Source organism: Macaca mulatta, chromosome 15, assembly GCF_049350105.2.
Source record: "Macaca mulatta isolate MMU2019108-1 chromosome 15, T2T-MMU8v2.0, whole genome shotgun sequence".
Lineage (NCBI taxonomy): Eukaryota > Metazoa > Chordata > Mammalia > Primates > Cercopithecidae > Macaca > Macaca mulatta.
Window position 1 is genome coordinate 126634750 of NC_133420.1, and position 22816 is coordinate 126657565.

At 44.3% G+C, this 22816-nt stretch overlaps 1 protein-coding gene across 6 annotated transcripts; it reads left to right on the plus strand.

Annotated features, from left to right (window-relative positions):
* The first annotated feature begins 341 nt into the window (after positions 1-341).
* Positions 342-22161, plus strand: CTSV (cathepsin V). 6 transcript variants are annotated; one of them, XM_028835376.2, is made up of 8 exons: positions 342-539; positions 1353-1488; positions 1789-1911; positions 2009-2155; positions 2659-2883; positions 3709-3874; positions 4576-4693; positions 21769-22161. In XM_028835376.2, exons 2-8 carry the CDS (start codon positions 1363-1365, stop codon positions 21929-21931), a joined length of 1068 nt encoding a protein of 355 aa, XP_028691209.1. In that variant the 5' UTR covers positions 342-539; positions 1353-1362; the 3' UTR covers positions 21932-22161. The 6 variants fall into 6 exon arrangements, with proteins under 6 accessions (XP_028691209.1, XP_028691210.1, XP_028691207.1 ...); XM_028835377.2 differs by having other exon boundaries at positions 342-538; positions 1346-1488; XM_028835374.2 differs by having other exon boundaries at positions 342-410.
* Positions 22162-22816: the final 655 nt, after the last annotated feature.

Sequence of the window (22816 nt, forward strand, 5' to 3'; positions counted from 1 at the left end):
AACCCACAAGCAGACAGTAGGTAAGTAAGAGCAATTTCCACCACTCTCAAGCTGCTCAGCGCAGTAAGTCGGGATACTCGGTAGATCTGAGCCCTTCAGGGAGGCGCCTCCCGCTCCTCCGCGCAGCCCCCGGGCGCCCGGCTCCGCTCCCCGCAGCGCGGGTTCACCGAGGTAGGCGCGCCCAGACCTGAGACAGGTGGGGACCGGGCTGCGTCACGTGCGGGCTCCGAGCGCCCGGGGCCCCGCCCAGTGGCCGGCGCAGCCAATCGCAGCGCGGGCAGGCGGTGGGGGCGGGGAAGGCCGCCTGGAAACTTAAATCCCGAGTCGGGCGACCCTGCGCCAGAACCGCGGAGGGTTGTTCGCCGGAGGGTTGTTGGCTGAGGGCGCCTGCGCAGCGGCGACGGCTGCTGGTGAGCGCCCCCGCCAGACGGAGGGGCAGGGCGAAGGGGGACTGGAGGAGGGAACCCAGGGACACTGAGAGGAGGCGGGCGTGACCCCTGAGAGTGAGAGCTTCTGCCCAGCGCTCTGCCAGCCTCGAGGTGGGGAACGGGGGAGGGCGGTTGGGGACCCCCGGGAGGCGCCGGGACCACTGGGAGGGCCCAGGCGGTGCAGGTCAGTCACCCTGCGGGCTGAAGCCGAGCCGGACCGGGCAGCTTCACCCCGGCATCCCGGCCGCGGAGCCCCCGCTCCGTGCGCCGCCGCAAACATTCTCGGGGCGCGGCGGGCGCGTGCGGAGGGCGAGAGCAGGCGGCGCGGCCCTGGTCCCCCGGAGCCCCGGGAGCTGCCTGACCCTGCCCGGGTTTAGGGGAGCGAGAAGCAGAGACCCAGGTGTGGGACGGCGGGAGTAGTGGGTGCTCTCCTTCCCAGTGTCTCCTGGAAAGGGATTCCAGAAAGGTTTTATTCCAAAAGGAGAGGTTGGAAGACATAGCTCATTCCTGCTGTGTATCAGCCACGAAGGTGTGAGGTGGTGTTCCTTGGGGATCCGCTTGCACCTACTTGGGATGGTATGTCTTCATTAGTGACGTTTTGCCTGGATGACCTCAGTACAATTGGTGCAAAAGCTGGACCAGCTGTTTCCTAGTTTTCGCCTTAAGCTTCTCACCCGTCAGGTATCTTCACACCCTTCTCATACCCTGAATTATCGCATATGCTGTTTCAACACCTCCAACTCCGCAGGCTGCTTTTCATCTTGATGGGCCCATCAAATACCTCCAGTAGGCCTGTTTCAGCGTGTTCCGCAGTCCTTGGGGAAATGCCAGGGAGAATAATTGAAATATTTTTATTCCACGGGGGCTGTAAGATGGCTTTTTAGGATTGGTCTAATCAGATACTCATTTCTTTTCCCGTTTTAGGTTTTGAAACATGAATCTTTCGCTCGTCCTGGCTGCGTTTTGCTTGGGAATAGCCTCCGCTGTTCCAAAATTTGACCAAAATTTGGATACGAAGTGGTACCAGTGGAAGGCAACACATAGACGATTATATGGCGCGGTTGGTAACATCTGAAACTCTCCAGAGGGACTCTGTAGAGATGGTCCTTGCTGTTGGGAGTTGATAGCCAGAGAGTAGCTTCTAGAAGCCAGACCTTACCAGGCAGTAACCTAACAGCACCCATTATAGATGCAGTATGGGCATATATCTCCATTGTGTCTCGGCTTGGAGAACAGCTCCCAGAGATGTATCAAGCCATCCCTGGCCATGGTTTCTCTTCATTTCTGCCCGCAAATCGGCTGGGTGAACATGGGTTGGGTAAGTAGACATGAAGTCCATCAGCTGTATGTTTGCCTCTAGAGTGAAGAAGGATGGAGGAGAGCAGTGTGGGAAAAGAATATGAAAATGATTGAACTGCACAATGGGGAATACAGCCAAGGGAAACATGGCTTCGCAATGGCCATGAATGCTTTTGGTGACATGGTGAGTGTGACGAGGATTGCTGAACTCTGTGCTGCTTCTCCTCAGTTCTTCACCAAAATAGTCTTGCTTTTAACATTTTATTTACTTCTCCTTGAAGACCAATGAAGAATTCAGGCAGGTGATGGGTTGCTTTCGAAACCAGAAACTCAGGAAGGGGAAACTGTTCCGTGAGCCTCTGTTTCTTGATCTTCCCAAATCTGTGGATTGGAGAAAGAAAGGCTACGTGACGCCAGTGAAGAATCAGGTGAGACAGCGTCAGATTCAGACCTCCCGTCTCCACTGGAAAGCCAAGAAGGAATTGGTGTCATTGCTGTGGTAGATGGTGGCACAACATATGATGATAGGTTTTTTTGTATTTTCGTTTTTGGTGTGTTTTTTTTTTGAGACAGAGTTTTGCTCTTGTTGCCCAGGCTGGATTGCAATGGCATGATCTCGGCTCACTGCAACCTCTGCCTCCTGGGTTCAAGCAGTTCTGCCTCTGCCTCCTGAGTAGCTGGGATTACAAGTGCTCACCACCATGCCCAGCTAATTTTTGTGTATTTTTGGTAGAGACAGGGTTTCACCGTGTTGGCCAGGCTGGTCTCAAACTGCTCTCCTCAAGTGATCTGCCCGCCTCGGCCTCCCAAAGGGTGGTGATGGGTTTTTTGGTTTTTGTTTTTTTAAAAGAATATTCAGATAATTCAAATATATGGGCTACTGTATTTATATTGGTCTTGTAAATTGACAGCTTTTTTTTCCCCTTTTTAGAAACAGTGTGGTTCTTGTTGGGCTTTTAGTGCGACTGGTGCTCTTGAAGGACAGATGTTCCGGAAAACTGGGAAACTTGTCTCACTGAGCGAGCAGAATCTGGTGGACTGTTCACATCCTCAAGGCAATCAGGGCTGCAATGGTGGCTTCATGAATAGCGCCTTCCGGTATGTGAAGGAGAACGGAGGCCTGGACTCTGAGGAATCCTATCCATATGTAGCAATGGTAAATGGAGCTCCTTGTCATTCGTGCTCTGCTTTTGGAAGGTGAAACCCTTTCAGAGATAACAGATACTTTTTTCAGAATTCACATTTTATATGGTAGAATCTACATCTGTAAACTGTGAGTATTGTCATTATAAATTATTAGCCTTTGGCCAGGTATGGTGAATCACGTCTGTAATCCCAGCACTTTGGGAGGCCGAGATGGGCGAATCACGAGGTCAGGAGATTGAGACAACTCTGGCTAACATGGTGAAATCCCATCTCTACTAAAAATACAAAAAAAAATTAGCTGGGCCTGGTGGCGGGCGCCTGTAGTCCCAGCTACTCGGGGGACTGAAGCAGGAGAATGGCGTGAACCCGGGAGGTGGAGCTTGCAGTGAGCCAAGATCGCACCACTGCACTCCAGCCTCGGCGGCAGAGCGAGACTCCGTCTCAAAAAAAAAAAAATTACTAGCCTTTGCACAGTTCTCCGATTAGATGGTCAACAGCTAATGGTTAACATGTAAGTAACATTAGATGGTTAACACATAGCTGTTCTTGCTTCTGCATAACATGGAGAATAAGCAAACCATTCTACATATAATAGAACTTGATCCATTGTGAAAATTTTTTATGGACAGATTGACATAGGGGTTCTCATTGAAGAAATATCGACTAATTTTTCATTTTTAAATCAACGAATAACATTTTATTTCATGGGACGATTTATAAGGGTGTTAATTTGGACATCGTAGGTTGCAAATTGCTGAGTGTTTTGGTTCTAGAACTAATGTTCCCCAGGTGGTAGATGGTAGTGATCGAGTCTCTCCCCCTTTAACTTTAAAAGGATGGAATCTGTAAGTACAGACCTGAGAATTCTGTTGCTAATGACACCGGCTTCGAGGTGGTCCCAGCTGGAAAGGAGAAGGCCCTGATGAAAGCAGTGGCAACTGTGGGGCCCATCTCTGTTGCTATGGATGCAGGCCATTCATCCTTCCAGTTCTACAAATCAGGTAAGTGTCATTTTATTACAGAAAGTTAGGCAGGATTGGGAAACATCACCATGATTGATTCTTTGATATGAAGTCCTGCTTTGCAGGAATGTAGTATTTTGAGAGTGTGCATTTAACATGGTGATATTTGCATTTGCCATGAGAAAATGCTTAGTTATGTTAAACTTCTCATAAATGTTTTTAAATGGCTATGTAGTTGTATAGAGACAACCTAATTTTCCAAACTGTTTTCCCGTTATTGGGTCTTTTTTTCTCAAAGCTTTTTACTACTGTAATTAGTAAAAAACTGTAAAGAACCCAGAACTCCTTTCAAGTTTTTGTTTATTTATTTTGGTGGTGTTTTAGACTGACATCCTAGGAGTAGAAAGGGATTATGCTAATTGGTATTTGGGCTCAGAGATAAGTATCTAAATTACCTTAGCTGTAAACAATAGGTTTTATCTTTTGGATTTTCTTTTTTTTAGGTAGAAAATATCTTGAACTTTGGTTGAAGTTAGTTGATTTCTAGTCAGTTGAGGTTGACTTTTTTCCTTTATCAGCCATTACTGTTTTCTGGCCAGTATTGTTTGGGTCCTTATTTGGCATTTGTTTATGACATTTCACTGAATTTAGAGATGCCTCCCTTATGGAGGGTGGTTGGGTGGGTTACTGTCACATGTCACTTGGAGCTTCTCACCCCAGCATTGATTTGACTCTCCCAGGCATTTATTTTGAACCAGACTGCAGCAGCAAAAACCTGGATCATGGTGTTCTGGTGGTTGGCTACGGCTTTGAAGGAGCAAATTCAGATAACAACAAGTATTGGCTCGTCAAAAACAGGTATAAAACTCAAAATTGAGAAGGAAATTTTTGTTTCAAATCGGTATCTGGATACAAGTTCACAAAAGCTCAATTTTGAAATTCCAGAAGTCTTCTACTTAGAGTGAACCAGAAATACTAAGGTTTGATTAGAGGATTCCGTACCAAGCTTTTTGGAGTTACTGCTATGTATTTGTCATATTTTATTACTAAGTTTTGAAAATTTTTACATTCCGAAACACATTAGGCCCCAAGGGTTTCAGACGAAGGATTGTGGACCTGTAGGTTTGAGAGCTGATTGCTTTTTTCTGTCTCTAATTTTTCAACAAGGAATAGTAAGCAGAAACATCTGCCTTTGCTGGTTCTTTGTTGAGTCTAAAACATCATCTGGGAGTCCACTGGTCTGTGTGCGTCCTTCTGTTGTTATTGGATGCCTTGTCATCGAATTTCACTCCCTAGCTCTCAGGCTTTGAAGGTTGTCAGAATCCATTTTCTCACAGTTAGCATTCTTTAATTGAGATGTGATACAAGGTAGCATGTGGAGACACACTGCTGCAGTGGAATTCCAGTTCTGCCTCAGTGTTCTTAAAAAGTTAAGGACCCACAAGAATCAATACATTCATTCATTCATTTATTTTTTGAGACAGAGTCTCACTCTGTCACCCAGGCTGGAGTGCAGTGGCGCAATCTCAGCTCACTGCAGCCTCCACCTCCTGGGTTCAAGTGATTCTCCTGCCTCAGCCTCGCAAGTAGCTGGGACTACAAGGGTGTGCTACCATACCCAGCTAACTTTTTTTGTATTTTTTAGTAGAGACAGGGTTTCACCATGTAGGCCAGGCTGCTGTCAAACTCCTGACCTCATGTGATCCGCCTACCTCGGCCTCCCAAAGCACTGGGATTACAGACATGAGCCACCATGCCCAGCCAATTTTATTTTATTTTGAGATGGAGTCTTGCTCTGTCACTCAGGCAAGAGTACAGTGGTTCAGTATCGGCTCACTGCAGCCTCCACCTCCCAGGTTCAAGTGATTCTCCTGCCTCAGACTTCCAAGTAGCTGGGGCTACAGGCATGCGCCACCACATCTGGCTAATTTTTGTGGGATTTTGTTTGTTTGTTTTTTCTTTTGAGATGGAGTTTTGCTCTTCTTGCCTAGGCTGAAGTGCAGTGGTACAATCTTGGCTCACTGGAACCTCTGTCTCCTGAGTTCAAATGATGATTCTCCTGCCTCAGCCTCCCAAGTAGCTGGGATTACATGCCCAGTTAACTTTTTTTTTTAAAGTTTAGTAGAGGCGGGGTTTCACCATGTTGATCAAGCTGGTCTCGAACTCCTGAAACCTCAGGTGATCCACCCTCCTCAGCCTCCCAAAGTGCTGGGATTACAGGCGTGAGCCACCGCACCCGGCCTCCAGACATTTATAAATGGATATTAACAGCGCTTAGAATAGTGCCTGACACATGGAAAGCACTGTTTAAGTATTAGCTATTATTATTAATGGAGCCAATTTTCCCTTGATTCTTTGTATAAAATGGAAAACCTGCTCCTCTTTCAGCTGGGGTCCAGAATGGGGCTCGAATGGCTATGTAAAAATAGCCAAAGACAAGGACAACCACTGTGGAATCGCCACAGCGGCCAGCTACCCCACTGTGTGAGCTGATGGATGGTGAGGAGGAAGGACGTAAGGACAGCATGTCTGGGGGAGTTTTATCTTGACACTGACCAAATGCTTATTGTGTAAGATAAACCACTTGAATCATTGAGGATCCAAGTTGAGATTTGAAATCTGTGACGTTTTTACAAGGGTAAAATGTTACCAGTATTTTAATTACTGTTATACACAGCTTTATGATATCAAAGACTCATTGCTTAATTCTAAGACTTTTGAATTTTCATTTTTTAAAAAGATGTACAAAACAGTTTAAAATAAACTTTAATTCGTATATAAAGGGGGGCCTTTTCTTTTTTTAATGCATTGACTTTTTGTGTAGTCAGGAAATATAATTGAGCTCTGAAATAATAGCTTCATGTGCCAATGGTGTATTAGGAGAAAGATGCTAGCAGAAAGCTGACTTCCTGGCTCTTCTGGTTATAAAAATACAGATTTTTATCAGCTACCCAGTTACTGTGTGTAACCCAACTCCTGAATCTACCACAATTTGATAACCAATTTGGAAGGACAGACCTAAATTTTTTTTTTTTTTTTTTTTTTTTTTTTAATGAGACGAAGTCTCACTCTGTCGCCTAGGCTGGAGTGCAGTGGCATGATCTCAGCTCACTGCAACCTCTGCCTCGCCGGTTTAAGCAGTTCTCTGCCTCAGGCTCCTGAGTAGCTGGGATTGCAGGCACGTGCCACCACACCTCGTGTATTTTTAGTAGAGACAGGGTTTCACCATCTTGGCCAGGCTGTTCTTGAACTCCTAACCTCGTGATCCACCCGCCTCAGCCTCCCAAAGTGTTGGGATTACAAGTGTGAGCCACTGCGCCCGGCCTCTAAATTGTTTTAGTAAAGAAGAAAGCAGTTGACTTTTTAGAAAACTGAATAGGCACAGATTCGTAGGTTTTAGATAGTAGAAAATGAGACGTCTTCTTCCTTTGACACATAACCTCAAGATGGTTAGGTTATGTGATAAAAAGTGAAGCTGCCCGAGACGGGCGGATCACGAGGTCAGGAGATGGAGACCATCCTGGCTAACACGGTGAAACCCCGTCTCTACCAAAAAAATACAAAAAATTAGCCGGGCCGCGGTGGCGGGCGCCTGTAGTCCCAGCTACTCGGGAGGCTGAGGCAGGAGAATGGCGTAAACCCAGGAGGCGGAGCTTGCAGTGAGCTGAGATCCAGCCACTGCACTCCAGCCTGGGCGACAGAGCGAGACTCCGTCTCAAAAAAAAAAAAAAAGTGAAGCTGCTTTTTACTGGAGCCTCTCTGAATTGCTGGTGGCCACTTTGCAGTCTGAGGAAGACTCAGGTGCAAGTAGGTTACCAAGGCTATTTTGTTTTCATTCCAAGTCTCTGATGACATATTCCCCCTAGCTCTTCTAGAAAAGCCTATTTGTTAACTAGTGTTAGCAAAAATAAATGTAATGGTGTGGTTAACAAATCTCAGGCATTTGGCAGTAGCTGGAGATATTTGTTCAAGGTCCACAAGAGATCAGGCTGGGCTACAAAAAGAGGCCTCTGGCCGAAGATGGATAAGAGATCACAAGTGAAAGGTCAGAAGTCACTAGGCCAGACTCTGGCTACCTAGTCCCTGAATTAAAAATAAAAGGGGGGAAAAAGGCTAAGAATATAGTTACACAGGTAGTAAATACAAATAAAACAATATATTTGCATATTTAAAATACTGGAAGAAAGTACACCAAACCTGTGGGTGAATTATGGGTGATTATTTAACTTGTTTAGTGGAAAGCATGTATTTTTATGAGCAGGAAAAAATAGTGAAGATATACCCACATTCTGCAGGCTAAAGGAGAGCCCCGTGTGTGTTTAAAAAGCCCGTGTTTCCAGTCAAATAAAAAAATACAGGGGATGAGCTGGTGAAATTTAATTGAGAGGTGATCCATTGTGAATGCAGTGGGAGGGAAGGGGGGATGTGGGACCGTTTATCCCGAAAACCTTTCGATAGGCCTTGTCCACAGCCGTCTCTGGAAAATCCAGTGTACCATATTCAGTCTTGAGTTTTTTCTGAGAAAGGATTCCTTTGTCTTTGCAGCAGCAGGCTAAGTCAGTACTCGCCACAGATTCCTGGCACAACGACCCGAGGCCCTTAGGAAACATCTAGGCACTGAATTGAATGAAAGAGTGATGGCTTTTTATTCAAATAAAAAAGTTCCCAATCTGTCAAAACAGCACCCCTCAGAAAACTAAAGTAGAGATAGTTCAAATTTTATAATTTTCAAAGACCTTTGAAACATTTTAAACTTGTGAAAAGTTACAAATCTGATGTGTTGTCTAAAAGCATTTTTCAAACAAGCCAGTAGACTTGAAAAATCAGCCTGAAGCACAGACTTAACCAATATTTGCTGGGAACAGGCCCCTAAATCTGGCCATAAACTGGCCCCCAAACTGGCCATAAACAAAATCTCTGCAGCACTGTGACATGTTTGTGATGGCCATGACGCCCACACTGAAGGTTGTGGGTTTACTGGAATGAGGGCAAGGAACACCTGGCCCACCCAGGGGGAAAGATTGCTTAAAGGTGTTCCTAAGCCATAAACAGTAGCATGAGCGATCTGTGCCTTAAGGACATGCTCCTGCTGCAGATAACTAGCCAGAGGCCATCTCTTTGTTTTGATCCCTTTGTTTCCGGTAAGGAATACTTTTAGTTAATCTATAATCTATAGAAACAATGCATATCACTGCCTTGCTGGCAGCAAATATGTGGGTAAATCTCTGTTCAGGGCTCTCGGCTGTGAAGGCTGTGAGTCCCCTGATTTCCCACTCCACCTGATAAATTTGTGTGTGTGTGTCTTTAATTCCTCTAGCGCCACTGGATTAGGGTCTCCCCGACGGAGCTGGTCTCAGCAACTATTTCCTATACTCAAACATCTAAATTGTTTGTTTTCTTACTTGAGTTGCAAAGGAAGTAAGGAAGGGTGAGACAGAAATGATTGAGCATATTAAGAGGGAGGAGTTTGCTGATGTGGGAGTGTAGTTATGACACTGGGGCATCATATTATAGGCCATGGGCTCAGCAATTAGCAAACATCCACTGAGTCCTATGTGTGTTTCACGTATGTGTTTTGCCTCTGAAAGTTGAAACTGTTTTCTAAGTGTATTTCCCTTTTAACTGATATAAAATTTCTAAAAAGCAAAGAAGAAACTTCTCTAGTAAAAATAACAAACATTAGTAAATGTATATATACAGTCTTGTGTTGCTTAATGATGGGGATACATTCTGAGAAATGTGTCGGGTGATTTCATCGTAACAACATCGTAGAGTACGCTGACACAAACGTAGATGGTAGAGCCTATTACACACCTAGGCTATATGGTACAGCCTGTTGCTCCTAAGTTATGCACCTGTGTAGCACATCACTGTACTGAATACACAGTTGTAACACTGGTATTTGTATATCTGAACAGAGAAAAGTACAGTAAAAATATAGGATCATAATTTTATGGGACCACTGTCATATATGCAGTTAGTCACTGATCAAAACATCACGTAGCACATGACTTGTGTGTATGGATATCTCAATTGTAAACAATTTCACAAATGTTCACTATCTCTTTTTAAGTAAGTTAATAAGTAAAACTATTAATAAGCTGCAACATGTTCTTGTTCTGCAGTGTATTTATTCATTCGGATACAGTTGATCCTTGAACCACGCAGAGGTTGGGGCATCAACCCTTGTGCAGCCAAATACCTGCATATAACTTTAATTCCTCCTAATTAATTCCTGCTAATTAATTAAAAGTTAATTAGCAGAACTTTTCTGCTAATAGCCTACTGTTGACTGGAAGCCTTGCTGATAACATAAACAGCCAATTAACACATATTTTGTCTATGTATTATAAAATACTGTATGCTTACAACAAGCTAAAGAAAAAATGTCATTAAGAAAATCATAGCCGGGCACAATGGCTCACACTTGTAATCCCAGCGCTTTGAGAGGCCGAGGCAGGCAGATCACGAGGTCAGGAGATCGAGACCATCCTGGCTAACACGGTGAAACTCCGTCTCTACTAAAAATGCAAAAACAAAATTAGCTGGGCGTGGTGGTGGGTGCCTGTAGTCCCGGCTGCTCGGGAGACTGAGGCAGGAGAATGGTGTGAACCCGGGAGGCGGAGCTTGCAGTGAGCCAAGATCGCACCACTGCACTCCAGCCTGGGCGACAGAGCGAGACTCCGTCTCAAAAAAAAAAAATCACAAGGAGGATAAATTATATTTACTAAGTGAAAGTGGATCATCATAAAGGTCTTTATCGCTGTCGTCTTCATATTGAATAGGCTAAGGAGGAGGAGGAAGAAGCAGGGTTGGACTTGCTGTCTTGGGTGGCAGAGGCGGAAGAAAATCTGTAAGTGGACCCTCAGTTCAAACCCATGTTGTTCAAGAGTCTACTGTTTGTTGGGCTCCTATGCAGTAGCTCTGTGCTGGGCTCTGGGGACACAAGTATGAAGCAAATAGTCACACTCCTTCCCTTGGAGCTTACATTCTTATGTTGCTGAGCCTATGCATAACCTCCATCCCTGCCACCATGGCCACTTTGTTCATGAACCCCAGGGTGGCTGGGGAAAGAGGCTGACTGGTGTCCAGAGAAAAGGTCATTCTATTCACTCAGTTTTTAAAGTCCTCCTCTGCCGAGGTCACCCTTTTGTGAGAATTCACATGGGATACAAATATCTTCACTTTTTTTTTTTTTACCCATTCAGAGAAGTCTGTTCAGATATGCATTCCCTAGACCCCTTTATCACCAATTTGCCAATCACGTTCATTACAACTCTGTGGCCACCCAGCCAAATCATTAACCATAGCCCGTGAAATGGTATATAATCATACACCTGGATATTTCTTCTTCCAAGCAAAATGAACAACCAAGTACACTTCGGAAAGTTTTGTTTCCCTTCACCTCCGTTCTTCCAGCGTGCTCTAATACCGCAGCATCCACTGGTTGGTGCCTGGATATTGTACAGAACCGTCTATAAATCACGCCCAAGTTTTCTCTTCCTCACCCAGTTGATGTTAGGGAACTCCCTATGAGGCCATAGATGTGGGCTAGGAAAGAAAACATGATGTAACAGGAGTTAGGACCGTCAGTGTTCCCACTGCTTCTTCCTGTAACTTACCTTCAGGGCCTCCTCATGCCCCATCACGCATGCAGTCATCCCTTGATATCCCATGGGGGATTGGTTCCACAACCCCCTGCAGATACCAAAATCCACAGATGCTCAAGTTCCTCATATAAAATGCTGTAGTGTTTACATATAACCTACCACATCCTCCCTTATACTTTATCTCCAGATTCCTTATAATACCTAGAACATTGTAAGTGTTATGTAAGTAGTTGTTATACTGTATGTTTTAAGGGAATAATGACAAGATAAAGAAGCCTGTACATTTCAGCACAGACTATCCTTTAAAAAAAAAAAATTGGGCCGGGCGCAGTGGTTCGCGCCTGTAATCCCAGCACTTTGGGAGGCCGAGGCAGGCGGATCACAAGGTCAGAGATCGAGACCATCCTGGCTCGCACTGTGAAAGGCTGTCTCTATCGAAAATACAAAACCATTAGCCGGGCGTGGTGGCAGGCGCCTGTAGTTCCAGCTACTTGGGAGGCTGAGGCAGGAGAATAGCGTGAACAAGGGAGGCAGAGCTTGCAGTGAGCCGAGATCGCACCACTGCGCTCCAGCATGGGCGGCGGAGCAAGACTCCAAAAAAAAAAAAAAAAAAGTCTATCCGAGGTTGATTGCATCCCACACAGTTTGAACTGCAAGGGCTCACAGATGCAAAACCCACTGTATCCCACTTCATTTGATGCTGGAGTGCTGTTCTGCACGCCTAACTTTATGGCTTGGTGGGTCAGATAGTACCCAATGTATGATGGAAAGCTCAGGTTGCAGGATAGCTAGGTGGCCCATGATTAAGCAGCCTCCACTAAGGCCCGGGAGCAAGCCAAAACTGCTTCTCAAAAGGAAAATAGTGACCGGCGGAAGATGGCATGCTCCAGAGTCCTAGGGTCCACACCGATTTGCCTGTAGAGGCCTGCCAGGGGCTTCAGATAGTGTCCCTATCTGCCACTGACACTTCAAGCTCCATTGGATCTCCTGGGACATAAAGCCCAAGTGGGAGAGCAGCTTGCACAGCAGCCTGGACCTGTTGTAGAGCCTGCTCTTATCCTGGGCTTAAAACTAGCAGCTTTGTGGGTAAATAGGTCAGAGAGTAACACACTCAAATGAGGAATATGTTGCCTCTAAAATCCAAAGAGGGACTAACGGTGTTATGCCTCTTTTTTTGGTTGTACATGGAGCTAGATGCAACAACTTATTCTTCACTTAGAAGGAATATCTCGACCACTAGAATCCTAGAAATTTCACTGAAGTGAAAGGCCCTTGAATTTTTGTAGGAATTATTTTCCACCCTCTGACGCACACGTCTTAGTAATAAGTGTAGAATAGTTGCTACTTCTTACTGCTTCCAGTCGGCATTATGTCATCAGTGAATGGACCAGTGTGATTGATATCTTACAGAAGGGAAAGGCAATTAAGATCCCTTCAGATTAAATTATGACACAGGGCTGGAGAGTTGGCATACACCGGAGGTAGGACAATGAAAGTGTATTACAGGCTTGCCACCTGAAACCAAACTGTTTCTGGTGGTCTCTACTAACAGACATCAGGAAAAAAAAGTATCTCCCTGATCAATAAGTGCATACCAGGTACCAGGGGATATATTAATTTACTCAAGCTATGAAACTGCGTTTGGAACAGCAGCTGAAATTGATGTCCTCACCTGATTAAGTTTCCAGTAATTGACTCTCATTCTCCAAGATCTATCTGTTTTCTTCACAGGCTTTACAGGGGAGTAGAATGGGAATGTGATAAAAAGTACCACTTCTGCATCCTTCAAGTCCTTGATGGTGGTACTAATCTGCTAGCCCTCCAAGAATGCAGTATTGTTTCTGGTTTGCGGTTTTTCTAGATAGAGGCAGTTAAGTGGCTTCCACTTTCTGCCATAATTGCCCTCACTCCTCAGGTCAGGAAACCAGTGTAGAGATTCTGCCAGTTGTTGAGTATGTCTATTCCAATTATTACTTCTGCAGCTACAGAGATAACCAGACTGGACCCACTGCAAGACAAACCCGAACTAAAATTCCACTGATCACCTAACCGCCCTAAGCCCCTACTCTCGCGTGTGGACCCGAGTGATGTGTCAGTTTTCCTGGGGTCCTCTGAGTCTGAGTTCAGAACCGATGTCCGGTAAAACTCCCCCAAAATCTGATTATTGCCTTTGCCCCAGTGCACAGTCATCTTGGTAAAGTGCTGTCGGTCCCTCTGGGAAGGCTGGGAGAAAAATGAACAGTACACAATTTTGGTAGTGCAGTGGGGACACAGCCTCCTCGTTATTTAAGGAGATGTGGGTCTGCAAACTGGTCCAAGTCTTGGAATTGATCAGGAGCTGTGACTCCATTTTTTTGATTCAAGTTAGACTTTTATTCACTTGACTCTTCTTTTTATACAGAACAAATAAGAATTTAGTAGGCTTTCCATCTATTTTATTTCTGTGGATACTATGACCAGCTAGCCAATGCCATAAGTCTCTATAAATCAGACTTTTTAACTATAGTTTTGACTTTACCGTCCATTACAGTAACCACGTTCACCTTGTCTTTGGTGACTAAACGCTGCACTTGGCGCCTGCCATCCTGGGATCCAGTTACTCTCCTTGTACTGAGGGATCCTATACAGTGGCAGCAGTTCCCACTGTAATCTCTGACCTAGAGAGAAGAGCAACTGCAGAGCTCTTTACAAATATTGGAACTCCCTCACAAATGTATTTCTCGTAGTCACGACAGAAAGTGTGTCCTGAGCTCGATGTGGTAGCTCACACCTATAATCCCAGCACTTTGGAGGATCGCTTGAGCTCGGGAGTTTGAGGCCTGATTGGGCAACATAGCAAGACCTTGCCTCTATAAAAATCTTAAAAATTAGCCAGGTATGATGGTGCATATAGTCCCAGCTACTCAGGAGGCTGAGGCAGGAGGGCCCCTTGAGCCCAGGAGTTTGAGGCTACAGTGTGCTATGGTCACACCCCTGCACTCCAGCCTGGGCAATAGAGTGAGCCCTGACTCTAAAAAATAGTAATAAATAGAAAACGAAAGCATGTCCTCTTGTTAAAGAAAAGACTTTTCAATGACACTGGTTCGAGGATGGTAAGGCTGACTTTTTCAAGATCGTCAGAATAGATATAGGGACCACCGCAATAGCATTTTACAGTGAGGGAGAGATATTGGGCTCAACTCTGAATGCAGCTTGGTAAGTGGGAACTCATTGCCAAGGAGTAGGGTGGGGGTCAGTGGATTGAAAATTACTAAGAGGAAACTTCAAGGGTAAGGAAAGATTCTGGCTTAACTGACCTAACAGAATTCTTGCTGAAAACAGGCTGGGGTGTTGAGACACCACCTGTGTACAACGTGCAGGTTTGTTACATAGGTATACATGTGCCATGTTGGTGTGCTGCACCCATTAACTCATCATTGACATTAAGTATATCTCCTAATGCTATCCCTCACCCATCCCCCCTCCCCACGACAGGCCCCAGTGTGTGATGTTCCCTGCCCTGTGTCCAAGTGTTCTCATTGTTCAGTTTCCACCTGTGAGTGAGAACATGTGGTGTTTGGTTTTCTGTCCTTGCGATAGTTTGCTCAGAATGATGGTTTCCAGCTTCATCCATGTCCCTACAAAGGACATGAACTCATCCTTTTTTAATGGCTGCATAGTGTTCCATGGTGTATATGTGCCACAGTTTCTTAACCCAGTCTATCACTGATGGACATTTGGGTTGGTTCCAAGTCTTTATTATTGTGAATAGTGCCACAATAAACATAGGCGTGCATGTGTCTTTATAGCAGCATGATTTATAATCCTTTGGGTATATACCCAGTAATGGGATCGCTGGGTCAAATAGTATTTCTAGTTCTAGATACTTGAGGAATCACCACACTGTCTTCCACAATGGTTGAGCTAGTTTACAGTCCCACCAACAGTGTAAAAGTGTTCCTATTTCTCCACATCCTCTCCAGCACCTGCTGTTTCCTGACCTTTTAATGATCACCATTCTAACTGGTGTGACATGGTACCTCATTGTGGTTTTGATTTGCATTTCTCTGATGGCCAGTGATGATGAGCATTTTTTCACGTGTCTGTTGGCTGCATAAATGTCTTCTTTTGAGAAATGTTTGTTCATATCCTTTGCCCACTTTTTGATGGAATTGTTTGATTTTTTTCTTGTAAATTTGTTTAAGTTCTTTGTAGATTCTAGATATTAGCCCTTTGTCAGATGGGTAGATTGCAAAAATTTTCTCCCATTCTCTAGGTTGCCTGTTCACTCTGATGGTAGTTTCTTTTGCTGTGCAGAAGCTCTTTAGTTTAATTAGACCCCATTTGTCAATTTTGGCTTTTGTTGCCATTGCTTTTGGTGTTTTAGTCATGAAGTCCTTGCCCAAGAGCATAGGGATTCTTTCTAAACTGATTTAGCAGGGTTCTTTTCTTTTCTTTCTTTCTTTCTTTTTTTTATTTTTATTTTTTTGGAGAAGGAGTTTTGCTCTTGTCACCCAGGCTGGAGTGCAATGGCGCAATCTCGGCTCTCTGCAACCTCCACCTCCTGGGTTCAAGCGATTCTCCTGCCTCAGCCTCCTGAGTAGCTGGGATTACAGGTGTACACCACCATGCCTGGCTAATTTTTGTATTTTTAGTAGAGATGGGGTTTCACCATGTTGGCCAGGCTGGTCTCAAACTCTTGACCTCAGATGATCCACCTGCCTCGGCTTCCCAAAGTGCTGGGATTACATGCATGAGCCACTGTGCCCAGCCCAGCAGGGTTCTTTTCTAAAACTGAATTTTCCAAGGAAGTGTACAGATGGGCCTAGGTGAAGTTTCAGAAGCCTGACTAAAGTTTGGTCAAGCAGAGGATCTTTGTTCCCTGTACCCTCATTGGGTGAGTGAGCAGGTCTTACCTTATAAATTCACTTTCACATATCAATCTCCCAAAGCCTTTGGATACCTTCTATGGTATACCAAAGGCAGTTCCAGCATCTCAGCTAATTTAGTGTAGGCCACTTTTGGGTCTGTGGTTCAACCTACTAACCAAATTGCCAGAGCCCTTTCTAATTCCTCAAGCTACAATACTGAATAAATAATCTCTGCTTAATGAGCCCATAGCAATAAATTTAGTCAGATCCAACATTGTCTTCCTTCCACCATCTCACACCTTAATATCCATTTTTATTCTTATTCTTCATATTTATGATGTGTAAGTTAGAAAAATTTTGCAGTTCTTTTGGCATCTGGTTCACGTCTTCATGGGGCACACTTCCTACTTCGCCTTTAAGAACATGCTGGGATTTTAATCTAGTAATGAGTCTGGAAACAAAGAGGGGTCTGGAAGTCACTGAAGAGAATCAGCAGTGTCTTACAGGGCAGCTCAAAAGGAGGCCATTACAGATTCTCATTAAAAGCAGGTTAACCTCCTCAGACAGAAGTGGAAAGGCTACTTCTGGAAAAGAAGATGCAGGAGACTTTAGGGATTCAATGTCCCCAGCTTCATCGGAATATGCCCATAAATCCCCATTCCAAATTCCAGCATGCCACTGCTTCCCAAACACCTTAACAACCCACACCCTGTGAGATTAGGGATTCAGTTTGTGTTGTAATTCATCCACTCACAGGACAAGACTTTGGGTTTGGTTTTCAGAAATCTTGGCTCTGTGGCTACAAGTGTTAATGATTTTTTCAGAGCATATATAGAAATGTTCAGGTCATTCTGTATGGCACTTGAGCCAAGTCCTGAGCTGATTCTTTTCTTTCCCTACTTTGTCCACTGCAGTTACAAGCAACCAGCTACTCTCATACTGGTTAGTTTAACAAAAGTGTTCTAAGGTATCAAATACTGGTCACCCTGAAATGTGCCTCTCCTAAGTATTTGATTAGGAATATCCAATGGTAATATTTGGCATCACATCACACCATGAACTATCTGTCCTCCCTTTACCACTGGAAATAGAGTCATTGTTGCCTTTAGATTTAATCAGATTAGATAATCCATTTCAGAAACTCCAGAACCAATTCAGAAAACTCAGTCTTCAGTTTCTTTTCCTCTAGAACCACTGTCAGTAGGAAAATCTGTATTTTAAAACATTGGCTCATAGGATTGCGGGTGCTGACAAATCCAAAATTTGTAGGGCAGACCAACACTCTAGCAACTCTAGGTTGTAGTCTTGAAGCAGTTTCCTTCTTCTCCAGGAAACCTCAGTTTTCACTCTATACCTTCAACTGATTGGTGAGGCCCACATACATTATGGCGTGAAATCTGCTTTATCCAAAGTCAACTGATTGTAGATGCTAATCACATCTACATAATACTTCACGGTGACATATGGACTGGTGTTTGACCAAATCACTGAGGACCATGGCCTAGTGAAGTTTGACACATAAAATGTAATCATCTCAGGAGCATTCTCCTTGATGTATCCCCTCCCCAGTGGTCCCTTCCCCACCTTCCCACTTGTTCCTTCTCTTGCTGTCATTCCCACCTTATGTCCCTCAACACACATACACACTCTGAAAACAGTTTTTGTTCTTTTTATTTTCTATCCTTTTTAGATAGCTCAAGTAGGCACTTTAGATAGCTCGAGTCTAATTAATACAGTCTGGGGGAAGGTGTTCTTTTCCTCAATGCCTTTTATGGAATGCCTTTTATAGAGTGTAGTTCTCCTCACCCTGCGATTTTTAACAAGAAGTGTCTTCAGGGTTTCAAGTTTCAGGTTTAAGGCCTCTTTGTCACCAAACCTTCCATAATCTAGGGTTTATTTCCCCAATCTAAGACGGCTTCCCAAAATAATAATTAAAGCAATAATACAATACGTAGCATTCATGGAGGATGACAAAGCGCTTTACGTTAATAATTTTATTTGATAACAGACTCCAGAAAAAGTCAGGATAGGGCCTCCTATTTTTTTTTTTTTCTTTGAGACAGAGTTTTGCTCTTGTCGCCCAGGCTGGAGCGCAATGGCATGATCTCAGCTCACTGCAACCTCTGCCTCCTGCGTTCAAGCGATCCTCCTGCCTCAGCCTCCCAAGTAGCTGGGATTACAGGCATGCGCCACTGCACCCGGCTAATTTTTTTATTGTTTTCTTTAATGGCCTCCTATTTTTTAACTATGAGTTGGAATTTGCTGCTTCTGATATGATGAGAAAGTTCGAAGTTTCTCTTCCTTGCTTTGTTGTGTGTTCTAATTCTTTTTTGCCCATCCCCAGTAAAGAAAAGGCTCAGTATGATTTCTTGAATAGATTGTTTAAGCGATTTTCAAAACAGGACTTGCTCAGCGGTAGGGAGTCTTCTTAAAAATGTTCAGAAGTCACTGGGTGGAAAATTGTGAGCATATAAGTGTTTTTCTTGGTCAACCATGTCATTTTATGACCAAAGTTTGACTTGACATGCTGGAATTAATCCACACGACTTTGAAAAGAATAAACTCTTTAAAAAGAGAGACAGAACTCCGCGGGTGTTATGAGAGTCATTGTCTCAAACCCAGTTGATCATATTGTGGCAGAAGAAACAGAGTCCTGCCATGAATTATAATTTTCAGGTTAAAAAAAAAAACAATTTGTAGGGAAGTCTGAATAATTTAGTACAATTTTTAAAAATACAGACATGCACAATTCCTATATGTGCATTTTAAAATGTTCACGAATGATATAAACTAGATATATTTCTTAGAGGTGTTTGAAAAAAGGTATTTCTTTTTGTGCTGTATTATCTCGATTTAAAAAAATAATTAAGATGCATAATTCTCATGAGATAACAGATTCAGAAGAATATAGTTCAAGAAAAAAATTTTAAGAACTGGTAAAGGAGAAGGAGGAGGAAGAGAGTGTGAAACATGGTAAAGGCGTGTCTCCCATTTGGGAACTGGTATTCCTAAGATCCGCACTGACGCTGCTCATCCGGTCCATCACACAGCACATGCGTGAGGAAGGGCCACTGCCCAGCTGGACTCCAGCGTTGTCCACACATGACAGTCACAACGAACCTTCATGAGGATGTGAACTATTGGCTCCAACTTACCATTCCCAGGCAAAGAAATAGGAAGACGGTTTTGCTAAGAACTAAAAAAGGGATGGACAGCAAGGGCATATACCCAGGGGCAATGTTCTACCATGACTGCTTTACTGAGAGCACAGAGTGCTTCTGCTAGGAATCCGAACACTTGTTCCCTATAGCTCCCCTGATTGCCCACAACCACCACCACATACTCCCCTTATCCCAACCATGGGCAGCAGATTGAGCTATTAACAGAAGTGTCCTTTCGCTGGATTTCTCAACCCTTTCCTCATCCTCCACACTGAGAAACAGTAACAGATTGCTACTCACCCAATACCCAGGGAAGTCCATTGCAGGTAGGAGTAACAGCAAATCCTTCAATTTCTTGATTCTGTTCTTAAAAATCTTAGCAGAGGCCACTGCAGTGGCTCACGCCTATAATCCCAGCACTTTGGGAGGCCAAGGCAGGTGGATCACCAAGACCAGGCTGGCCAAGATGGTGAAACCCCGTCTCTACTAAAAATACAAAAATTAGCCAGGTGTGGTGGCGGTCACCTGTAATCCCAGGTGCTCGGGAGGCTGAGGCAGAGAATTTTTTGAACCGGGGAGGCAGAGATTGCAGTGAGCCGAGATTGCACCACTGCACTCCAGCCCGGGTGACACAGCAAGACTCCATCTCAAAAAAAAAAAAAAGCTTGACAGAGCATTTCACAGGGAAAGGCCATGAGGGAACATCACCTGGGTGATGGTAACATTCTGTATCTTGATAAGGACTTCAGTTATACAGGTACACACATCTGTCAAAATTCAAAGCATGTACACTCAAGATGTGTGCGTTTATTATATGTAAATTTTACATAAAAATAAAAATGTTGTAAACAAATTTTGAGCAAATGTATGAATGCTAAAGTATTTAAGAGGAAGTACTAGTGTCTGCAAAATGAAAGAATTTTTTTCATTTTCTGTGGTAAAATATACATAATATAAATGTATTATTTTAAGTGTACAATTCAGTAGCATTAAATACACTCAGAATGTTGTGCAGCCATCACATTTATTCATATCTACAGATTTTTTTATTCTCATTCCAAATAGAAGCTCCTCTCCCCCACCCTCTGGTAACTTCTTTTTTTTTTTTTTTTTTTTTTTTTTGAGACGGAGTCTCGCTTTGTCGCCCAGGCTGGAGTGCAGTAGCCGGATCTCAGCTCACTGCAAGCTCCGCCTCCCGGGTTTACGCCATTCTCCTGCCTCAGCCTCCCGAGTAGCTGGGACTACAGGCGCCCACCACCTCGCCCGGCTAGTTTTTTGTATTTTTTAGTAGAGACGGGGTTTCACCATATTAGCCAGGATGGTCTTGATCTCCTGACCTCGTGATCCGCCCGTCTCGGCCTCCCAAAGTGCTGGGATTACAGGCTTGAGCCACCGCGCCCGGCCCCTCTGGTAACTTCTACTCGACTTTCTCCCTCCATGAATTTGCCTATTCTAGGTACCTCATGTAAGTGGAATATACACTATTTATCCTCTTGTGTCTAGCTTCTTTCACTTAGCATAATATTTTCAAGGTTCATTCTTGTTTTACATGTATCAGAATTTGATTTTTTCTGGTGCAGTAATGTTCCATTGTGTGTGTAGGCCACATTTTGTTGATCCATTCATCTGTTGATGAGCATTTCGGTTGTTCCCACCTTTGGGCTATTATTAATAACCCTGCTGTGAACGCTGATATACAAATACCTGAGTGGAATTGCTGGATCATATGGTAAGTCTGCATTTAACTTTTTAAGGAACTGCCAAACTGTTTTCCACAGAGCTGTAACATTTTACATCCAAACCAGCAGTAGGACCTGGATAAAAGGTGGCTAAGACCCAGTTAAATAAAATACTGTTAGTTATTGCCCAGTTGCATCTGGTTTCTAGTGGCAAATAATCTAGCCATGTCCTTGACTGGATCTCCCAATGATTCTTCTCAGTCATTTGAACGAGTATGATGGTGGTGACACTGGCGGGAGGCTGGAGGACACTTTAACACATGAACACACACAAATCCAGTGCACCCCACTAAGCCACCCAAACACACATGAAACACAAAAACTATCCTTGCTAGGGAACAGCCCTGGAACAAACCCCCTGGACCCCTTGTCACCACCAGCCCATCCTGTAAGAAGATGACAGTCGAAGCCACAGTGAAAGAATTGGAGAGATGCTGTTAGACAAGTCTGTCAGCTGAAAGGGGCAGAAACCACTGTTGAACTGCGTATACGAGAGGAGGACCTGGGTGACGCAGGCCTGGCTGGATTCTGGGCTCACAGAGCATCATCAGCACTCTGTCTCTTTCCCTGCAGGACCTGCTGTCCTCTGCCTTGCACACCCCCCCAGCCAGGCTCATCCCTATCCTCCTTGGAGGAAAGTACCAGGCTGGTGCTGCTTGGCCCTGCCTGGGTCACACACCTGCCTCAGGATGTGGAGGACGGTCAGCCCAGCCACAGCACATGGATTGCTACGTGAAGGATGATGTTCCACAAGAAAACCAGGATGGCTTCACCAGAGAGGCGAGAGCAGCAGATGCCCATGACAGAGAGTGTGTACTCTGAATAAAAGAATTTGGATTTTTAAAAAGAGACAGGAAGAAAAGGACTTCCAAACTCTAGAAAGTTTAAAACTAATAGAATGAAACGTATTGTGTATAAATGTAAAGCTCTTTGTTGAGATTAAATATATGTATCAGTTAAATTTTATTTAAACATATATATTTATTTATACACACACACATACATATGTATGACACAAGTACAGGATGAAGAAGAAATTAATAGTACTCTTTAAAAATCTCAGTTTTGGGGCTGGGCGCGGTGGCTCACGCCTATAATCCCAGCACTTTGGGAGGCCGAGGCGGGCAGATCACCCGAGGTCGTTTGTTTGAGATGGGCCTGACCAACGTGGAGAAACCCCGTCTCTACTAAAAATACAAAACATCAGCCAGACGTGGTGGCACATGCCTGTAATCCCAGCTACTCGGGAGGCTGAGGCAGGAGAATCTCTTGTACCCAGGAGGCGGAGGTTGCAGTGAGCCAAGATCGTGCCATGTCACTCCAGCCTGGGCAGCAAGAGCAAAACTCCGTCTCAAAAAAAAAAAAAAATGAGTTTTGGGATACCAATAATTTCAGTATTATTAACAACCTGACTTGGGCACCCCAAAAGTTTGCAATAATGGCATTAAATGGCTGGATAGAGAAAGAGATAGTGGCATGAATGCCTGCTTCCTGGTATCATGTCTGGAATTTCTTGTCCAGGCCTGAAAGCTGCATTTTAGGAGGGGTGCTACTGAGCATCCAGAGAAGACAGCATTTCGCTTAGTGAAGGGAGTGGGCTTACCGATGCATGGCAGGAGGA

Bases quoted from the DNA above. Each gene is read 5' to 3' on its own strand.
- CTSV (XM_028835376.2), top strand. From the start codon at position 1,363: ATGAATCTTTCGCTCGTCCTGGCTGCGTTTTGCTTGGGAATAGCCTCC. The intron at 2,156-2,658 runs GTGAGACAGCGT...TCCCCTTTTTAG, and splicing joins TGACGCCAGTGAAGAATCAG to AAACAGTGTGGTTCTTGTTG. The intron at 2,884-3,708 runs GTAAATGGAGCT...TAACTTTAAAAG, and splicing joins CCTATCCATATGTAGCAATG to GATGGAATCTGTAAGTACAG.